Source organism: Rhipicephalus microplus, chromosome 1 (assembly GCF_043290135.1).
Source record: "Rhipicephalus microplus isolate Deutch F79 chromosome 1, USDA_Rmic, whole genome shotgun sequence".
In the NCBI taxonomy this organism is placed as follows: Eukaryota; Metazoa; Arthropoda; class Arachnida; order Ixodida; family Ixodidae; genus Rhipicephalus; species Rhipicephalus microplus.
In genome coordinates, this window is record NC_134700.1 from 23,239,178 (window position 1) to 23,261,287 (window position 22,110).

A 22,110-nucleotide genomic window follows, 5' to 3' on the forward strand; every position below is an offset into this window, starting at 1 on the left:
GGGTGATTGGACCTTTAAGGCCCCCCGGCAGAGGCAACACACCCCTTTGGCCCCGGCTTCACGTAGACAGCACCCCTGGGCTGACCCATCCAGGGGAAATCGGCAGTCGCCTTTTCCTATCTCTCTCTTCCTACATCTTCGTCTGTATCTCTCTCTTTTTATCTGTCCTGTCATCTTCTCTTTTCCGTTTACTTCCGAATTTCCTGGCGGCGAGGGTTAACCCTGTGTAGTTACCCAACCTTGGGTAGTTATATTCGGTTATAGCGGCGATGCATGGCTGGCGTCTCCAAGTGTTCACTAGTCAACCTTGTAGCGTCCCCTTGTTGGGCTCGGTGGTGGGTGGCCACCATCGCCGCCGAACTTTATAGTATTTTTATGGCAAAAGCTTTTCCCCTCCTTCCTGATCGCTCCCTAAAAAGGTGGCGCACCGATGATACTTTCCTGCTAAACACACCAAAGCCGACATTCCCAAAGTACCATGTAATCCACAGTCAAAACGAAAACAAGACAGTCCGAGCCATTTCACCTTTCCTCGTTTCCAAAACTCTCACAGAAGCAATAGGCCCAGGTTATAAAGTGACAAAGATGGGAAGTGGCGATCTTCTTTTAGAGGTACGTGACAAAGCCCAGTATGAAAAGCTGTCTAAGCTTGTAGCCTTTGGGGAAACCCCTGTTTCGGTGGGCCCACACAGGTCCATGAATACTGTCCGTGGCGTAGTTTCTGATGATGACCTTACTGAGCTTTCTGAAAGTGAGCTGCTCGAAGGTTGGCAGGACCAGAACGTGGTCAAAGTCCAACGAATAACAATAAGGCGCAACAACAAACTTCTTCCTACAAAACACGTAATAATTACCTTCGGAAGAAGTGACCTACCAGAATCAATCGAAACCGGCTATTGTAAGCTTCGTGTAAGACCATACATTCCCAACCCTCGTCGATGTTTCAAGTGCCAACGTTTCGGTCATGGATCGCAGAGTTGCAGAGGGCGTGCCACTTGCGCAAAGTGCGCATCCATTCAACACATATCAGACAACTGCACCTCAGAAACATCTCATTGTTCGAACTGTGGAGGAGATCACGCTGCCTACTCACGATCATGCCCCGCATGGAAAAAAGAAAAACAAATAGTAGAACTCAAGGTTAAATTCAATCTCACATTCCAAGAAGCACGCCAACGTTTCGCAATACACAACCCATCTTATCCCTCCTTTGCAGATGTGACGCGCCGGGGCGCCGCGCCACATGCCTCGGCACCCGCGAATGTCACACAGTGTGTGGCCGCGGTCGTGCCGCCAGCGCCCCCGGCTGGAGCAGCCTGTACTGCTCCGCCACCTGACAAACAGGGCCGGCAGACCCCGGTGTCTGCCGAACCTGGGACCACTGCAGGCGCAGTTAGGTCCAAAAGTTCAGTGAATGTGCCTGCCCAGCAGGCACCATCCACCACCTCACAAGAGGTGATGGATACAAGTCCCACTCCTCCGGCGCCTCAGACGCCGAAGGATAGGCGCAACTCCTTAGAGCGCGCCAAAAAAGAAAAACCTCGAATCACGGGGTCCTCAAAAGGCCCTGTAAACTAACGCAACACCTCTGTACACACAGCACCACACTACATTAAAATGACACAAATACTACAGTGGAACGTCAGAGGACTGTTGAGAAACCTCGACGATATCCATGAACTTTTACACAAACATACACCTAAGGTGCTGTGCGTACAAGAGACACACCTGAAACCTAAACACACCAACTTTTTACGTCATTACGTTATCTTTCGGAAAGACCGGAATGATGCCATAGTGCCATCCGGTGGTGTTGCCATTATAGTCAATCAAGGGATTGCATGCACACACCTACCACTACAAACATCCCTTGAGGCGGTGGCTGTTCGAGCAGTTCTTTTAAATAAGCTCGTCACCATCTGCTCTCTCTACATACCTCCGCAACACCGTCTTGAAAAGCATGAATTCGAGTCCCTCATAGAGGAACTTCCAGAACCTTATATTCTCCTGGGAGATTTCAATGCACATAGCAATCTATGGGGTGACTCTCGCTGCGATGCTCGAGGTCGCCTGATTGAACAGGTCCTGTTTTCTTCCGGTGCGTGCCTGCTGAATCGGAAAGAGCCAACATATTACAACATCGCTAACAATACGTACTCAGCAATAGACCTCAGCATAATATCCCCATCACTCCTGCCTCTACTTAAATGGGAAGTCATTAATGATCCATATGGTAGTGACCATTTTCCTATCGTTATTAGCACATCAATAACAAATACATGTCCTGCACAAGTTCCCAAATGGCTCACCGACAAAGCCAATTGGGAAAAGTTTCAAAAAATGACTTTATTATCTTGGACTGACATGGCGACATTGAGCATAGAGGATGCTGTATGCTACTTCACAGCTTTCTTGGTTGATGCAGCAACAAAATGTATTCCCCAAACATGTGGACCGTCAAGCAAACGACGAGTACTATGGTGGAATAATGAGTGCCGTGATGCTCGAAAAAAACAAAATAAGGCATGGAGGTTGCTTAGATACTCGCCCACAGCCGAGAATCTTGTAAACTTTAAAAACGTTAAGTCGCAAGCAAGGAGGACGCGCCGACAGGCGAAAAGAGAAAGTTGGCACAAATTTGTGTCGGGCATTAACTCATACACAGATGAGTCGAGAGTCTGGAGTATGGTTGGTAAGGTGGCAGGACGAGGAGCACATTCTCTTCCTCTAGTGAACACCCAAGGCGAGAGTTTGGAAGACCAGGCAAACACTCTCGGAGCACACTTTGAACAGGTCTCCAGCTCAACACACTATAGTGAAGCGTTCCGACGATACAAAACCGCAATAGAAAAACAGAGATTAGAGCGCAAGCCCAGAACACATGAGGCATACAACGAACCTTTCTGTTTGGCTGAACTGCAGGCCTCACTTGCCTGCTGCAATAAATCTGCCCCAGGCCCGGACCATGTGGCATATGAAATGTTGAAACACCTGCCCACTGAAACCCAGAAAGCTCTCCTCTCTCTCTATAATGCGATATGGTCATCTGGCGAGCTACCCTCAGCCTGGAAGGAAGCTATCATTATCCCAATTCTAAAACAAGGCAAGGACCCGGCCTCAGTTTCCAGCTACAGGCCAATAGCATTAACCAGCTGTATTTGCAAAGTCTTTGAAAAAATGATTAACAGGCGCCTGATGCACTTCCTTGAAATTAATGGCCTACTTGACCCATACCAGTGTGGATTTCGAGAGGCTCGGTCCACCACTGACCACCTTGTCCGTATCGAAGCACAAATTCGCGATGCTTTTGTTCATAAGCAATTTTTTCTGTCTGTGTTCCTCGATATGGAAAAGGCATATGACACTGCATGGCGCTTCGGCATATTGCGAGACCTGTCACATTTAGGTGTGCGGGGTAGAATGCTGACAGTTATCGAAAGCTACCTGTCCAATCGTACATTCCGTGTCCAAGTTGGCACCGTCTTCTCTCGAGTATTTGTCCAAGAAACAGGAGTGCCACAAGGAGGTGTATTGAGCTGCACACTTTTCATAGTTAAAATGAATTCCTTGCACCTGTCTCTCCCACGAAATATTTTTTACTGCATATACGTCGATGATGTGCAGATTGGTTACAAATCGTGCAACATCTCAATGTGCCAACGTCAAGTTCAACTAGGGTTGAACAAGGTATCTCAATGGGCAAACGAAAATGGTTTTATACTCAACGCGCAAAAGAGCACTTGTGTCTTGTTCAGCCGAAAGAGGGGCCTCCATCCTGACCCAGACATTGACCTGCATGGTCAACCTCTGTCAGTGAAGACCGAGCACAAGTTTCTTGGTCTCATATTAGACACTAAGCTAACCTTCATCCCACACATCAAGTATTTAAGGGACAGGTGCTTAAAAACAATGAACATTTTGAAAGTGTTGTCACGCACTACATGGGGTAGCGACAGGAAATGTTTAATTAACTTATATAAAAGCCTCGTACGCACACGCCTAGATTACGGTGCTATAATTTATCAGTCGGCAACACCATCAGCCTTGAAAATTCTCGACCCTGTCCACCATCTAGGCATTCGCCTCTCTACGGGTGCTTTCCGCACCAGCCCTGTGGAGAGCCTGTACGTGGATTCAAATGAATGGTCGCTCCACCTACAAAGATGTTCCTTGTCCTTTCTGTACTTTTTGAAGGTGAAGGCAGACAAGAAACACCCTTCCCATTTCATAATTAATGATTTGTCTTGTTCTGGCTTGTTCGAGAACCGTCCTTCGTTTAGGCAGCCCTACGCGCTGCGTGTAAGGAGCCTGGCCGAAGAAACAGGTGTGCCTCTTCTTGAACCCAGTTTGATGGCTCCTGCAACATATCTGCCACCGTGGCAGTGGCAGCTTATAGACTGTGATATCTCTTTTGTTGATGTCACAAAGCACGCACCACTTGCACACATACATACATTTTTCCTAGAACTACAACATAAATACACATGCCCCGAGTTCTTTACTGATGCGTCAAAGTCAAACACTTCTGTGTCATATGCAGCGGTAGGCCAATCCTTTTCCGAGGCTGGCGTTCTTCATCCTAATGCAAGCATTTTCACAGGAGAAGCTTACGCAATACTGGTGGTCGTAAAACACATTAAACAGATAAAATTACAAAAGGCGGTAATATACACAGATTCCCTAAGCGTGGTCAAAGCCCTGAAAACTCCTAAAAAACACAAGAACCCCGTGCTGGTGTCACTCTACTCACTTCTGTGCACACTTTACACATCAAAACAGCATGTCGTTGTCTGCTGGGTTCCAGGGCACCGTGAAATACAAGGAAACGTTTTGGCCGACAATCTGGCTGCTTGCGCCAATGTCACTACTGCCAATGCATCAACACCAGTCCCTGCACTTGACTTAAAACCTTTCATAAAACGAAAGCTCAGGGAGTATTGGCAGAGGATGTGGGATAAACACACAGATAATAAACTACATGCTATTAAGCCGCAACTAGGTTATTGGCCGCCACTATCAAAATCACGACACACAGAAGTAATACTAACAAGGCTTAGAACAGGACACACACATTCCACACACTCATTTCTTCTGTCCACCGGTGATCCACCATATTGTGAGAGGTGTGGAGACCCCCTTACGGTTCTCCACATTCTCGTCCAGTGCAATGAGCTAGATGCTCTAAGAAAAAAGCACTTTTTACTGCCCTACCGACAGCAGCTCCCTCTACACCCTGGGATGCTCATCGGTAGGGATCCGCTTTTTAAACTGCATACACTTTTTAGGTTTTTAAAAGATGTGCAAAGCTTTCACCCGATATTTCGAGGTCATCCGTAGCACGACCTGTATAGTGTGGTCGTCGCTGCGGTGACTATATCTTCATCATGGTTTGATTATCAAGACAATTTTGCCATCAGCTATCACCACACATATGTCACGCCACTGTCATAATTTTATTACTTTCATGTTTTAACCCGCGTTAGAGCGAGGAATTTTAAGGCCCCTTTACAGCCACGCACCATATCATTGTTCATATCTGTAGTCAATTGAAATGGCGCTCTTTGGCCATCAATTGGCCCTTGCGCCACTAAAATCTACTCATCATCATCATTAAGATTAAATGAATTGGCCAATTCCTTAGCACGAGCCGCACTTGATGGGCCAGTTTTGCCCATACTGCCAGATGTTGGATATATCACGGCAATAAGATATCGAAAATCAGCAATCTCCACTGATACGATAGAAAAAGTAACTACACGCACAGAATATAACCACCTCATGTTTCCATGGCAACCCCACTGGAGCCAGTCCAGAAAACTCTAAGTCTTAATTACTAAATTTCGATGTCGTGTCCCCCCTTTAAACCTGTATCTACACAGAGCTGGTCAGACAACATCACCCCTCTGCGCTTTCTGCGGAGAAATGGAATCACTAGATCATTATTTTTTGTATTGTCGCTGCTACGCTATACTTCGAAAAAGGTTACTGGTTATGCCATTTCTGAAAATAGACGTTAGATTGATGGCGGAAATGGCGCTAAGCTTTGGTGCCTCAGTTTTGGGACATTGCCACAGGGATGCTTTCAAAGCCGTTTGCAATTATATTCAGGCAACCAAGCGTATACTTTTGTGATCTTCAATCAAAAAATTATTATTTATTACTCCCCAGGGCAGAGTGAAGTAAGCGCAGCTGAGTGGTAATCATAACACCTCAAATCTCAAAATTGTTCAACTTGACTTTTTTTTTATTTGCTCTTTCTATGTTGTTTTTTACATTAGTCTTATTATAATACCAATTCATTACACGTAGTTAAAATGATCACAGAAAAACTGCACTACACTTTCTTGGCCAATCCCCCTGAGTGGATATGAGCCATCATCCCAGGGAAACAAACAAAGGTCACTACTGCCCTTTGAATTGGGTCAACTTCCTGTACATTTGTCGAACGCGGCCATCTTGCGAATTTTGTGTTGTTTCTCTGCCAAGATGAAAAAGACGCATAATTAAATAGCACTCGGCCACACTTCGCACAAGGTGAACATCATGGTTCTCCAGTGGGTTGTTATCGAACATGTGCCCATGGAGTTCATCAAAGATCTTTTTTCCGTGAAAATCTTCAAGAACCTCATGCAAGAGATCATGCAGTAATGTCTTCGATGCCAACATCTTACAGTGAAGTACCATTCGCACAAGTGACTCACACTTGCGGCATATTCCGATGACACTTTCTGAAGGGTACTGCAACCCTCCCCTAGTCTTTCTCTTTATGAGAGAAAATAACATAGAATGAGATTTATCTGCAAGTAAAGCAGAAGAGCTCTGCTCGCACATTAGCTTAGTATGTGCACATTAGTTTTCGCACATTAGTTTTTCTATGTGCCTCCATGCCACGGTTCTACCATATTGATCAACAAAAGACCCTTTATGAGCTAAAGCATTTCGCACAAGCTTTAGCATATGGCATGGGTCTAAGAAGGCTGCTATGGGCTGATGTCTGGCTGGGTGTGGAAAAGTTGTTTTTAAGTGGTTCAGGTTGCTAAGGTCACAGCCAAGTTCATGCAGCATTGCAATATTAGCAGCTGCTCCATCGCATGTAACAGCTCCAACTATAGTCCCGGCATCATGCATAAGTAGCCGCCATTGCTTGACAAGATTCGCTCGCTGTTCCCCAGCAATGCCATCCACTAAAAATACCCTAAAGGTAGCTTCCATCTGCCATTGATACACACTGCCATTACAACAAAAGCTGCCTTTGCTTGTGGCAGTGAGTCGCTATCGTCTCCAGCGCCAATATCAACAAAGCCTTCAAATCTACCAGTGTTCCATTGTATTTGTTGCCTGATCGACATCTAATCCAAAATTAGAATGCACACTGTCTGGTGGCCTCTTGATTGTGTTTCATTGAACTTCATTTGCAGTGCACGAAAGGCCTCGGTTGAAAATCCAGGGTCACCATCAACAGTCTGATACCATTTCCTTATGGTTCTTGGGTGTGGTAGGCACGTATCAAAGACCTTTCTCACATAGGTGTATGCACGAGGGGAATAAAAGTTCAATGTGAGAGCAAATGACCTTAGCTCAGGAGAATACTGCTTTTGCTGTGGCGGCCCTGTGCACTTTTCAATTTGTCTCTCAAGAAGGTGCTTGTTGGCAGATCCAAGACTGTTGAGAGTGTCTACTCTTTCCTTCAGGAGGATGTTATCTTTGATCAGCGAGTCTAGGACAGACTTCATCACTGCCTTTTTTTTAAGTCGCCACCTTGATTGTTGCAATTTTTTATGGTCTTTCTTGATGATGAATGTAGTGCAGCACAGTTTGCTGCACGGTCTCGCAGGCATGCCTTCTCTGGTGTGTTCTCCTTTGAAGTAGAAGCAAGTCATTTGCATGACAGCTTGATCGAAAGAAAGGCAATTTTTTTGGAAAGAAGGGCTCATTTTGTTGTAAAACACAACCTAATGAATTTAACAGATGAATAGACTAGTAAAAGTGCAGGGGTCATTAATTGTTGTCTTTAACTACAGTCTATCAATAATGTAAATTTTTTTGAGTCAAGATGGACTAAAATTTCACCATTTCTTTCAGTGAAATGACAACGGTGATTTTTTGTCCACTTTGACTGATCTCATTGTATGACAGCTCATGACATACAATCATCATACGACAAAAAAATGCACTTTTTCATTGACTGTTCCATGCCTGGATCATTCTGTACTCAGCCCTAAAGAATGGTGGACAAGTTCAACTCGTGCGCAGCAGTTTTTTTCTTCAACTGCCGTACACAAGCTGGCTTTATCTTGATGTTTTGCTGTGGTTTTGATAGGTGGTAGACACAATCATAATAAAGTAATAAAATCAGTACTGAGTTTATTTGTATAGATGACCTGACATATGCAGCAAAAATGCGAAATATAGAATAGAAAAATAGAAACATTTCTAGCCAGATTTCAGGGTAACAGTGGGGCTCAGAAATAGCCAAATATAATTTGTGTCATTAGTGCTTACCAACATTCGTAGAGTGATTCCCTGTTGCTAATTAAAAATGTTCCACAACAGCCTCTACACATGAAAACGCAGGTAAATCACATGTAAGAAATCACTGGTTTATTGACTCATTTTTACATGCATGCATGATGCATGTTAGTACATTGTTATAAAGGTCATGGTGAGCCTGTTCATGCACGTTCAATGTTGCCTGAACATTCTTTATTAGTCAGCTACATTTCAAAAAATGCGTCAACTTCATTTACACATACACGGACAGATGCACATTTTCACATGCAAACATTCCTCATAACTGAGCATGTGACAATCAATTTCATTGGCAGCATCGTTTACCATGATGCCCTTCCTTTTTGTCTTTGGTGTTAGCAGCATGGCAGTTGGTATGGGCAGCTCCTGTGCATAATTACATCTAACTGTAACTTAAATTGGTTCTTCAATTTGATGAGTAGGATGAACATTATGATGAGTCTCTGAGAGCAAAATAGTGAAATCCTGTCTTGACTTATATCACTGTCATTACTCGACAGCACACCTACTTTCCCAGTTGGTCCCTCTGACAATGAAATGCCAGCAATAGAGGCAATACTGGTTAAAGACTAAGTAAAGGAATCGTAAACATGCAGAAGGTTGTCACACTTTTTTTAATGCAATAAGAGAATGCATCCGAGTAGCAAAGAATGGTTGCACTGTGACCTATACAGCACGCATATACTGTTCAATTGCCCAGCCTTTCCAACTGCATGCACTTTTTACTGTAGGTTATGTCAGCAATAGCGAGGCATTGCACAGAAATGCCAGCATATGCCATGGGTACATGCAACAATGGTTACCTTGCTTATTCTATTCTTGGGGCTGTTTTCAAATGCTGGTCCTGATGGGCTTCTGTGAGATGGGCAGTGTGGCATCACAGAAAGAAAGTAAAGAAGAGAATAGAGCATGAAATTTATATTTATACTATACAGTTGTGCTGGTGAGGTTTTCATGATTGTAGTTTCCATTACTATTGCAATAGCATGTAGTCTATTGCAGTCCCATAACCCAGTATTATATGCTGGACTAATGTATCCTTTTATTAGCCAATTCCACATCGTGTGTGTCAGTCTCTCTCATGTACTGAGGTGAGCTGAAGGATTCACACACACAGAATATAATTATATATATGATGCACATGTTTTACCTGCATTGCACAATGAATATTTTAACGTTACATTTTACGATTATATTGGCTCCTTTACCAGGTATCACATGTGTCTGATCTTGAAGTTACGGTGCTTGTGCTCTGGTACTGTAACCACACAAAGCTATGCCGATAATCTGAATCAGCTGGGTTGGCTGATATGCCAATGTGATAAGAATGCAAGAATGTCATTTTTCTGGCTGTCCTTTCAGTATTTCTCAATGGTTATTTCTCTAAGTTTTTCTAAACATAACATTATTGTTTAGCTCTTGTGCTGTTGTATAAAAAAGGAAACTGTTTTTGTGGAAGTCTAGGAGAGAGAGAGTGAAACGAAGTAGGTGGTCAGGGAAGTTAACAACCATGCTTGGCTCAATGTGTGGTAGGAGAAAGGTAGAGTCATAATAAAAAATAGAAAAGAAAGAACAAGAGAAAAAAATTATGTCGTGGCCATCACTATGACAGATTATGTGCTTTATAAAAAGAATTATTATATGAATGATTGAAGGTACACATTAAAATATAATACAATTGTGAAACACACATCTGGCATATGAGTAAAAAATTTGCTAGTTTCTCGTAAAATGGTACTAAATTCACTGGCACATATATCAGAGTCCCCTGCTTTCCATAGACTATGATTACCTTTGAAGGCTGCCCAGGTGCTAAAACCCTGCTGCAGAGTTCCGAGGGCCCTGGAAGCACTGCGTTGAGCTCCTCACTAATGACCGTGGTTGCCTGTGAAAATGATGAGTGTCTCGATCATTTGTTTTGCGACTTGTGAAACTGTTATCATACTTTAAATGAAATGGAAGTTACATTGAGTAGAGCATTTGTTCAGGCAATTTCACAATCCATTGGTGGGGCCCTAGAATCATCAACAATTAAAAACTCTTCTCATGTTTTTGTTTTTGCTGTTGATTCATTGTAAAAAATCTCATACCTCAAGAACTGATGCACACAAAAGAACCGTTGTTTAGACAAATCAAACCTAATGAAATGCCGCTAAAGCAATTTTTAACGCCCTAGTTGAAGGTAAGCAAAATACTAGATTACACATGAACAGAAGCCAATAATCACAGATTTTCAAACTGAACATGTTCAAGCTGTCTAGCTTGAGGGTGTTGCAATGGAGCCGGCACTGCTGTTTGCAGGTACATTGGGATCTTGATGGCTGGTATCTATGTGGAAAGCTGTCAGTGCCTAACATACCTGTGCTTCCAATTGGGCTTTACGCTATCACTGACATGGCACTAATATTGTCTTTTTAAATGTATTTGAATCACCACGAAAAGCAGTAGCAGAGAGAAATAAAATTCTGTATTATTGTACGTACTTCTGCACATGACAATACATCCGTGCGAGTTTCGAAGATTAGGGAAGGCCCCACAGCAGCCTCCTTGCTTGCACTTTCAACAGCCATGGGCACCTAAAAGCAAGGCCCACACTTTTGCAGTTTATTTTCAAGGCACACTCAGGAACAAAGTTGTTGCTTAATTTCAAATTGCAGTAAAGGAAAGGTAAAGAACGTACAGGTGATACTTCTGTTGATGCAGCCTCTTTGGAATGTGCTGGCACGAATGTTGTGCTTCGAGCTGCTGCATATGCGCCTCCTGGTTGCTGTAGCCGAAACATGCGTAGAGAAATGCATTTACGGCAAACATTGTTATCATATATGAACCTGCTCAAAACATACTGAAGTCTGTAAATAAAGTTTGCAAAAATGCTCACGCAAACGTCCATGAAGCCTAAACTTTGGATGAATGTGTACGTAAGCTGCAACAGCTAATTTGAATATTAATTAATCAGAGTATATTCACTGTGGTTACTTCCGGCTTTAAAAAGGCAATCTTGCGACCTCAACTCTTAGTGTAGATGATGTCAAAGTGTGTCACAGAAATAAATTTACGAGCTAGGGTACTTTCACAAAATGTGGTTAATGAACGATTTCATCCGGGCTCAGTGCAAGTATTATTAAGCGATGCCGAAAGAAAGATGGAACTGCACAACATGAAACAGCAGCATAGCCATATATATTTTCCAGGAGCGGGGAAGGCGAAAACACCTGTATACTGCGAAGAACGTAGGTGCGGTACGGTCGGTGACTTTCGCAGAGAGCAATATAAAATATCGCCTAATTGTTTCCTCCATGGGTCACGCCAACCGCAGGTGCCGCGATAGCTATATCTTCAGTTCGGCGGAAAGCGGTGAGCTCGCAGCGCCGTTAATTACATTAGTTCATGATAGCGCCGAGGCGAGCTTTCTTAAGATAATGCCATCCACTTTTTACCCGAAACGCGTGTTTTTTTTTTTTATCCCATGCTTTACTGTACGTACGGTTTTTCACGCCGCGAGTGTTTTGTGTTTCATGTAGGCCTGCAACTGTCGGCATCGAAGGCCTGCCACACGAGTGCGCGCACATTTCTCGGTGTTTCGTATTCTATAGACACATTTGAAGCGCAAACACAGCCCGCCTAAGCATCCCCTGCAGCAAGATCGAGACGTACATTACGTCGCGTGGGCCTCAACAGATATGTCACAAGAAAAAAAAAAGAGGGGAGGGGATCTTCAGAAAGACCCGATTTTTCACGATGCTTCGAACAATTAAATGCAAATAAACAACCACTGAAACTACTTAAGCATTAAGTTACATGATCGTTATGGAAAGTGTCAAAATAATTCGGTTGCAGTTTTCTCTCACCAGAATTCTGCGAACAGCATAAACTCGCAGACGAGTTCTTAATGACGATGGGGGATAGAAGTCCTCTGGAGCAAAGAGACGCGGCGTTTCAGCGCGCGCGTGAGACGCATGTCACGTCGGCTCCGTCGGAAATCGACGAATGTTGTGGACTTTTGGCAAATATACACCAGAAACCAGGTTCAGCGTTTCGGCGAAGCCATCATGAACCTCTGGATACCTATTTTATACAGGTAGGCCCATTTTCCGCCAATTTACGACTGGTTCAACACCACGCGACGCCCGAGCCCGGCTAAGCCTAACGCTGACGAGGCTTACGCCCGGGCTCCCCAGCCATGGCAGCGTCCACGAAGACAGGCTACGACCCCAGCACGATGCAGTGGGTTGACATCGAGGTGGCAGAAACACGGGAAGACCCCATAACAGGTGAAGACGAATATCTACAGATCATGGTTCGCTAAATGCAAGAGAAGCTCGCTAAAATGAAGCCCCGAGGCTCGACGGCCGCCGCCCAGCCACAGGCTCGCAAAACAGGATCAACACCCGCAGCTTGCGTTGAGTCGCCGCGGCAGCTGGCGACGTGGAAGCCAACACACACGCCTCGAATCCGGTCGGACGAATTGGTTATTGTGCTTAAACCAAAAATAACCATGGATCTGCACGCTGCGTTCGGCCCAGGCGGGATTGGCACAGCAGTGCAACGCTTCACCGGCAGCACCACGAACGCTGGTATCTCCGTGTGGCCGGTGTGGGACCAAAACATCGTTGTTGTAGGTGTGAAAACGGGAAGCCTGGCCTCGAAGCTCATCGGGGACATCACGCTGACGATCGGGGACCGCCAGGTACCATTTCAAGGACATTTGAAATCAGCCGGAGAAACCTGCAAGGGTGTCGTCAGCGTCGCAGACAATGAAACTTTGGAATCCCTTCGACACAAGCTCTAGTGGATCGACGGCGAAATTTTGTATGTGCGAAAACTCGGAACATCCAACGTTGCAATGGTGACCTTCAAAGGACGCCGCGTTCCAAGATTCATTCATTACTGCTCTGAAAACGTGCCAGTGCGCTACTACAAGAAAATGGTTCCGGCATGTTACCGGTGTGGAACGGTGGGCCACAGACCGGATGCGTGCCCCAATCCGGACAATCAGCGGTGCATTCACTGTGGTGCAAAGGTGGAACTCACTCCGGAGGGCCCAGCGAAGCACGACTGTCAACCCGAGTGCCTTATATGCAGTGAAAACCATTTCACCGGTTCAGCGCAGTGCGTCGGAAAATTCCGGAAGGCATGGAAGCCCGCTCAAACACAGCGGCAACATGGACTAAAAAACAAGCAAGAGCCCCCAGCTTCTCTCAGGACTGACGAAAAAGCGAAGCCCATGCATAACAAGCCCAAGCCGATCAAAGCCCCAGCCGTACAGAAGTCGAGGCCGCCTACCTTCGGCACCGAGGATTTCCCGTCACTGGCAAACCCGCCCAAACAGGTGAGCAATTGGGTAGGGGTCTCCTCTCAGTCTCTCACCACCACCACTGCCTCCCCCTCCAATTCTGAAATTTTAAAACAATTGGAAGCCATGAAAAAACGCATTGAAACTCTGGAACGCGAAAATCGGGCGCTGAAGGCGTCGCAGGCTGCTACTCCTCCACCACCGTCGGAACCGGTGGCTATGCACACCTCCGACTGCTCGGACGATGAGCACGACACTCAGTCAGACGTACTGGGTAACACTAGTGTGTCTAAAACTGTAGTAGGTGCTTCGAACGACATAGAAGGTCGACTAAGCAGACTAGAGGCTAAGCTTGAGGAGCAGAGCAAAATGATCCTAGAACAAACCAAGCTTACAGTACAAGACATTATTCCGCAGCAGCTGAACCTATCAGTTCAAGCCGCTATGCAAGACCTCAAGCAAAGCATTTTGCCAATTCTCACAGCCAGTGTACTACAAACCGTTCAAAATTGGCTCACACCCCAATTGGACCAACTCAAAACTAGCATTAAGATAACAGAACAACCCCGACGCAAAATTGTTCATCGTAACCTGGCAAATTCTGAATCCGAGAACAACATAGCCCAGTCGTTAACCAACCAAACTGAGTCCCCCACGCCTCTCTAGGCTCCCACGCTGGATGCAGTGGCGAAAATGACACCTCCTCAGTAATAAATTCATGATGGCAGGCAATTCTAAACATAATAATAAAAGCTCCAAACAACAGCAACTCGATATTTTCCAGTGGAACTGCAGGGGGTTTAAAGATAGGAAAAAGAGGGCCACTCTTAACCTTTTCCTGCAGAATCAACACTTTACCCCTGCAGTTTTGGCGCTACAAGAAACCGGCTTACAGGCGAAATTGCCTGGTTACAACTCATTTCAGGGAAGTGCGTCCACCTGTGTTCTTGTACACAAGGAGTATACCGCTTGTCAGATAGACCTTGATCTGTCAGAGGCGCATGAATACACAATGGTCAAAGTCCTTCCCAATAAAAGACGAGATCCTAGCTTGTACATTCTAAATGTATACCGTTCTCCAAAATCCGGGCAATGTGTCTTCAATGAAATGTTTTATAAAGCGATTAAGGAAGCAGATAAGAACCCACTGGTGATTTTGGGTGACTTTAACGCCCCCAGCTATCATTGGGGTTACACCCACGAAGTCCCCAAGGGACGGAAATTGGCAGAACTCATATCCACTCTTCGTCTATCGCTTCTCACAGATCCAATGAAACCCACTAGAATCGGGAATTCTGTAAACCGAGATAGTTGCCCGGATCTATCACTGACTAAGAACATTTCCTACGAAACACGGGAAAACTTAGAAGAAACGCTCGGCAGTGATCACTGTCTCCTCAGAATCACACTCTCCGGCAACATAGGCCGTAGAACATGGAGCCAAGCTAAGCTGACAGATTGGACAGCCTTCCGCTCACAGGTGATCCCCTCTGTGCCAGGGGCGGGAGGATATACGGGATGGGCAAAACAGCTCCTTGCAGCCAATTCCAAGTGTCTTAAAACTATAAAGACAACGGAAGACACCCCCGCCGTCGATAAGTACCTGCTCCACCTTTGGGACGCCCGCAGAAGCTTAACTAAACGTTGGCGAAAAAACGAATTCAACCGCAAGCTTAAACTTAGAATAGCCAAGTTGAGTAAGCAAGCGGATGAATATGCTGCCCAACTGAACGAATCCAATTGGATAGAACGGTGCAATGTTATAGCTAAAGAAATGAATACAAGGAAAGCATGGTGCCTATCTATGCGAATTGATATGTATTCACCGCTACCATGCGATACATGTAACTTTCCCATCTGCCCTCCTGCTTGGTCCTTATAGGACTGCAGTATGTAATAAATAAAAATAAAAATAAAGTAATGTGTGAATATGCCGGTAAATAATGAGAATATTATCATCACACGAATCAAAACGGTGAAGATAGTGCTATACAAAAAGCTCATGTTTGGGAATCTCAAGGGTATTTATATAGAGTGACAGGAAGTGCTCTTTCTTATTTCAAGTAGTTATGTATATATGAAGAGTGTTTCAAACCCTAATGGCCTGTGGAAAAAAAAAAGAATTGAAAACAGTTACTTCTGTGCAGGTACTCCTTAAAATTTGAGGGTGCGTATGACGTGAGGGCCTAGTTTCTTGGTAATATATGTGTTTCTTTCAATACGATGGTGATTGTGAAAAGTTAAAACATTTTCTGGCGAGAAAGTTCTGTAAGGTCACGGAGGTTCAGTATTGCTGCTTGTTGCATTAATTCAAAGGGGCATTGAAATGTGCGGTATTGAACTTGAACCTGACTGTTTTCTTAACACTGAGTAGCAGTGCCTAATGAAATGTGTGCTAGTACCGTAAGAACGTATTAGGTTCACATCTTCTACACTTGCCTGACAGTGCTTCTTGCTTGTGATTTTTGTGATTGTTGAATGTTGTTGCTCATCTTGATGACAAGCTGCTTACCTTGATGCTCAAATATTAAAAGATCGTTTACGTAATATAGAATTATATATAACGAGGCAACCTGCGCACCCCAGAAACGCCTCACACCTATTGCTTTGTAACGTCGCGGTGACTTAAAGACAGCACCATTCTGGTAGAAACGAACCTTAACATAAAGCAACATCAAAGTTACATAAAGATAACATATTATAAACATAAGATAAAAGTAACATAAAGTGAAAACACAAGGCAAAGCACATTGATAGGGGCAATAGAAGTCGTTGGTCGTCGGTAATCTGATCATCGGTAATCTGATCATTCTGAGGGATGCTGTACTGAAGGGAATTTTCGACTACTTGGGATTCCTTAACGTGCGCTGGCATGGGTGATCTACTGGTCGTAGTACTGACCCGCCTGTCGCGAGATAGAATCCCGGCCTGCTTTTATTATAATCATGTCATGCTTTTGGAACGTTACACTGCATGTAATAATATTAAACACCATTTCGCCTCCGTCGAAAAAACTTAAAGTTCTTCCATGAGCTATCTGGTCGAGCAAAAACACACATTTATATAGAACTCGTCACACAGAACACAATAAAAACGTTATTATTATTATTATTATTATTATTATTATTATTATTATTATTATTATTATGACGGCTCCGTGCTTGAAAGCCAGCAAACGACTACAAAAGACATACACGGTACTGCGCCTGTGCCGTCCCCTCTCGAAGAGAGCGGCCAGGAGCCGTGTTTGCCTTTCAAGTGCCGCCAACGGAAGTGGGGGAGACGCTTAATCCCCTAATAGGGGCTACTTCCACGTCTTGAAACCCCTTTTTTCTTTGTTATGGCCACTTCTAAACGGGCACCGCAAACGACCTTCAGAGCGTCATTGGTCATCTTCTCGGTCGGCTCACGGAGAGAGTGAAAGCACTGGTCGTCGACGGAAGAAGAAATGCCAGGCGGCGGGCAGACTCACCCTACCAGCCCGAGCCACAGCACCGCTTTTTTACGGGGACTTACTGAGTGCTTGTGAATGTTTGTTAAAATGTGACCCAAATTCCCGTTAATGAAAGTTACTTTTGCTTAAATCTTCACAAGTGTTCGACCGTTAACTGGCTGGATAGCGGACGCTTTGACCCGTCAAATGCGAGCTGCGAGACCAGCATAGCGCCTATACCCTTAAGCCCAAGTATAGTGGGTGCGTAGAAATTCGTAAAGGTTGCATGCGTTAGGTGTTTTAAATACGCATTATAAAGGAATAGGATGTCCTATTGCGTTCAACTCCTAAAAGTGAAGCTTTAGGGTTGCCTAATTTTTTTACTCATATTAATGCGATTCCTTTCCCGACATGAAGCTTACCTAAGACAAGTTAGCGAATAAGTCCCAAGCACCGGCATGACTCAGTTGTAGAATATCAGGCTGGTGCACAGCAAACCTGGGTGCAAGCCCCACTGTGTCCTTGGTATTACGTTTTCTTCATATTTCGTGCGAATATGGTTACGGACAATGGTGGCAGTGACCCGAGTTGGGATCTCATAACAGCTTTCACTGCAAAATCTGCAGAGCTATAGGGACGTGAGCGAGTGGGTGAATGTCTACTCGTTCACGAGCTTGTTTCTGTCGAAACTGCGGGAGCATGCCACGTCGCTCTGGCTCACCAAAAGCGATGGGTGCAACTCATCGCCTCCCCTCAATGGTGGACAGTAGCGAAAGATGAAATTATGCTTCCCTTTGCTTTATTCAGGTGGCAGTGTGGCCCCATACCCATCTGAGAAGCAGAGTTCAGCCAACGAGTGTTGTTTCACCGGTAATGTTCCGATAGCAGTATATTTTAACTGAAGATACACGAGACTAAGATGAATGTATCGGAATAACAGATACTTGCTTTTCGACACCTATCGCGATACAAGTACAAGGTACCTAAATGGTATCTAAGATTGTATCTTCCATTCTGTCTAGCCATTTATTACTAAGCATGAAAGCTGCGACAATCGTGCGGACGTGAGATTAGCACTGTCAAAGCCAGCGCAGTATGAACATTAGTCAATACTGAGCGGATAAACTAGCATAATCTGTGCTAGAATGTGGAAGAAAATGATTTTGTTGTGAGGAGTGGCATGTTTGCGGGGCCTCAGTTATTAATATATATATATATATATATATATATATATATATATATATATATATATATATATATATATATATATATATATATATATATATATATATATATATATATATATATATATATATACCCCTGTGTCACGAGCGAGCCTCCGAACCCGCGAAGGACCGGATGCTGAAACTGCTTCCAGATGTTGACTCCTCCCCTTCCCCCGCTCGGCGCAAACGAGCCACCGGCGTTTCCCCCGGCAGTTCGGCCGCCGCCTCTATGCGAATAGGGATAAACTTGTTTTTAACCGTTCGAGGCTGTCTGAGCTTTTTGGACTACCGCGACCAACGCGTACGTCTGTGGGCCGACGACAACACCAGACATAACAGTGGCGACAAGGAAGTGGATTTGGACCAACGCTACGCAACGATATTTACAAGCTACAAGCTATGGCTACGCACGGGCTCCCAAATCGGCTACCCGAATTCAACGGCTCATCATGGTCATCGTGGTTTGGACGCCTGCAATTTTACTTCGAGGCTAACAACATCACTGATGCAGCAATGAAGAGGGCCAACCTGCTAACGCTGTGTGGGGAGCAGACATATGACACAGTCTGTGCCCTGATTCAGCCACGCACTCCAGCAGCCGTTGACTACGACGACATCGTAGCAGCGCTACAAGAGCACTATGACCCAAGGCCATCGGAGGTCTACTGTCGAGCCCGCTTCCAACGGCGAGACGAACTGGAAGGCGAAAAAGTGGCCGAATACGTAGCGGCTCTCAAAAAGCTCGCTGCTGACTGCAATTTTGGGACGTTGACTGCGACAGCTGCAGCTACTGCGCAGGAGGGAGGATCGACTGCCACACCTGCTAACACCACTATGCTCCCCTTGGACGTTATGTTGCGTGACCGTTTTGTGTGCGGACTGCGTGACGCAGGCCTACAACAACGCCTGTTCGCGGAGACGGGTCTCACCTTCTCCAAAGCCTACGACATCGCCCAACCAGCGGAGAGCGCTCGTCACCAGCAGGGGGATATTCGACGGAACGTCGAGCCGGTGCATCACACCAGTCAGCAGTCAGGTCATTACACGTCTAAGGCGAAATCAAGCAGAAAGACACAGCGCTGTTGGCGATGCGACGACATGCACGATCCCCAGGTATGTCGATACAAGACAGCGACCTGCAATTTTTGCCAAAAACTGGGACACATTGAAAGGGCATGCATCTCGAAGCGCAAACAGCTCGGACCGAAGACTTCAGTGCAACGGAACAACAATGTTGACGCACAGGAGGGCCAGACGCAAGATACAAGCCGAACAGCACTAACGTCATCGGCACTATATGACTTAAACGCCGTTGTGAACCTCGGAACGAGACCGAAGATTACAACTGAAATTATGGTACACCAGCGCCCTATCAGGTTTGAGGTGGATTCCGGAGCTGCATGTACGCTCATCAGCGAGGACACTTTTCGCGCTACTTGGCGTGAGAACGCGCCAGCTCTCCAGCAAGACGACACGCAGCTAAGAACGTGGTCCGGACATTCCCTTCCACTGCTAGGCTGTGCCAACGTAGACGTGTACTACAACGGGCAGACCCATCAGCTCCCCTTGCTAGTCGTCCACGGTTCTGGATCAAGCCTTTTAGGACGAAATTGGTTCACCCCCCTTGGAGTGGTCATTGGCGGAGTTCACCACACACTCAGTTATCCGTCAGTGGAGCAGCTTCAAGATAAGTACAAAGCGGTTTTCTCCGAAGAAATACCAGGGAACAACGGACCTCCAGTCACACTGGAGCTGCGGGAGGATGCGACGCCGAAATTTTTGAAAGCTAGGTCGGTGCCTTTCGCCCTACGAAGGTCAGTCGAGAATGAGCTTGACCGACTGCAGGAACAAGGGATCATCAAACCGACGCAACGTTCGGAATGGGTGACACCACTCGTTGTCGTTCGAAAAAAGAACGGTACCCTACGCCTCTGCGGAGACTACCGGAGCACTGTCAACCTGGCGAAAAAAGCATCTTTCTACCCACTGCCGACACCGGAAGAGGTTTTTAGCACGCTTCGTGGTGGAAAAATCTTCAGCACCTTGGACTTGACACAAGCCTACCAGCAGCTGAAGGTGAGCGAATCAACGTCTGAACTGCTCACAATAAACACTATTAAGTGTCTTTACAAAGTTAAAAGGCTACCATTCGGAATATCTGCAGCGCCAGCAATCTTCCAGAAATTTATGGAGTCTACACTTAGCGGGATCCCAGGTGTTTGCGTCTACTTGGACGATGTTATTGTCGGTGGCGCCTCCAATGAAGAGCACACAGAACGCTTGGAGCTCATTTTGGAAAGGCTAGCAAATGCTAATTTGCGTATCAGTAATGAAAAATGTGTTTTTGAGGTGCCTGAAGTGAAGTTTCTTGGACATCAAATTGACGCGCAGGGCATCCATCCCACTGAAGACAAAGTGCGTGCAATCACCGAAGCACGAGCGCCTACTAACAAGAAAGAACTGCAGTCATTTTTGGGGCTATTGACGTTCTACGACCGGTTCTTAGAACATCGAGCTACAGTGGCCAACGATCTATATCAGCTCCTGCAGAAAGAAGTCCCATGGACTAGGTCGCCACGCCACCAAGAGTCATTTGTTGCCCTTAAGCAACTTCTTCGCAAGTCTACTGTTCTGCGACACTACGACCAAAGGAGACCCCTACTGCTAGCCTGTGACGCATCACCATACGGAGTGAGAGCAGTCCTCTCCCAAGTTGACAACCAGGGACGGGAAGCCCCGATCGCTTTTGATTCGCGCACCCTATCGCAGGCAGAGAGGAATTATTCCCAGCTAGATAAAGAGGGACTTGCCATCGTCTACGCAGCAGATCACTTTCGGCAGTACATCACCGGCAGGAAAGTGACTTTCATAATAGATCACCGGCCCTTATTGGGTATTATGGGTCCCCAGAAGCCAATGCCACAGACATTGTCGCCGCGAATGACACGATGGTGCATCAAGATGTCGGCGTACAATTACGAACTCGTACATCGCACGGGGAAGAAACACCAGAACGCCGACGCACTAAGCCGCCTGCCGCTAGACACCACAATAGATGAACCACCCCCGCCGGGTGATATACTCATGTTCGAGGCGCTGCCGAACCCTCCGCTAACAGCTGACACGGTAGCAGCATCAACGCAGGAGTGCACTGTCTTGAAAGAAGTCTACGCAGCTATACAAGAAGGCAACGTGCAGAAGCTAAAGGGTGAACACTTCAACGCTTACCGCTAGCGAGCTGCGGAGTTGAGCACTCATCGCGGTTGCGTCACCTTGGGATCAAGAGTTGTAATTCCAGCGGCACTTCGCGAACAGGCCATGTCGCTTGTCCACGCAGGTCATCGAGGCATTGTTGCCATGAAAAAGTGCGCCAGAAGTTATATGTGGTGACCTGGTATCGACCATGATATAGAATTAACAGTTCACGATTGCCAGCCTTGCCAATGCAACCACAGAAGCCCGCCAAGAGCCCCTATTCCTGAATGGGAAAGACCAGACACGCCTTGGCACACCCTGCACATTGATTTTGCTGGACCTATCGAAGGGTGTTCGTTCCTGATGGTTGTAGACGCATACACCAAGTGGCTGGAGGTAAAACAAATGGCTACAACGACATAGGCGGCAGTTAT

General features: G+C 45.7%; 1 protein-coding gene across 2 annotated transcripts in view; it reads right to left on the minus strand.

The window, feature by feature from the left end:
* Positions 1-8,579: 8,579 nt before the first annotated feature.
* The window catches only part of LOC119178630 (uncharacterized), a 72,630-nt gene continuing 59,099 nt past the window's right edge, over positions 8,580-22,110 (minus strand). The window contains exons 2-6 of one of the 2 annotated variants that reach the window (XM_075890994.1): positions 11,210-11,296; positions 11,013-11,105; positions 10,322-10,414; positions 9,333-9,384; positions 8,580-8,895 (exon numbers count right to left, since the gene is read on the minus strand). In XM_075890994.1, the coding sequence (XP_075747109.1) occupies positions 9,361-9,384; positions 10,322-10,414; positions 11,013-11,099 (204 nt within the window). In that variant the 5' untranslated portion in view covers positions 11,100-11,105; positions 11,210-11,296 and the 3' untranslated portion in view covers positions 8,580-8,895; positions 9,333-9,360. The remainder of the gene's footprint in view (positions 8,896-9,332; positions 9,385-10,321; positions 10,415-11,012; positions 11,106-11,209; positions 11,297-22,110) is intronic. The other variant, XM_075890954.1, reaches the window with a different exon arrangement.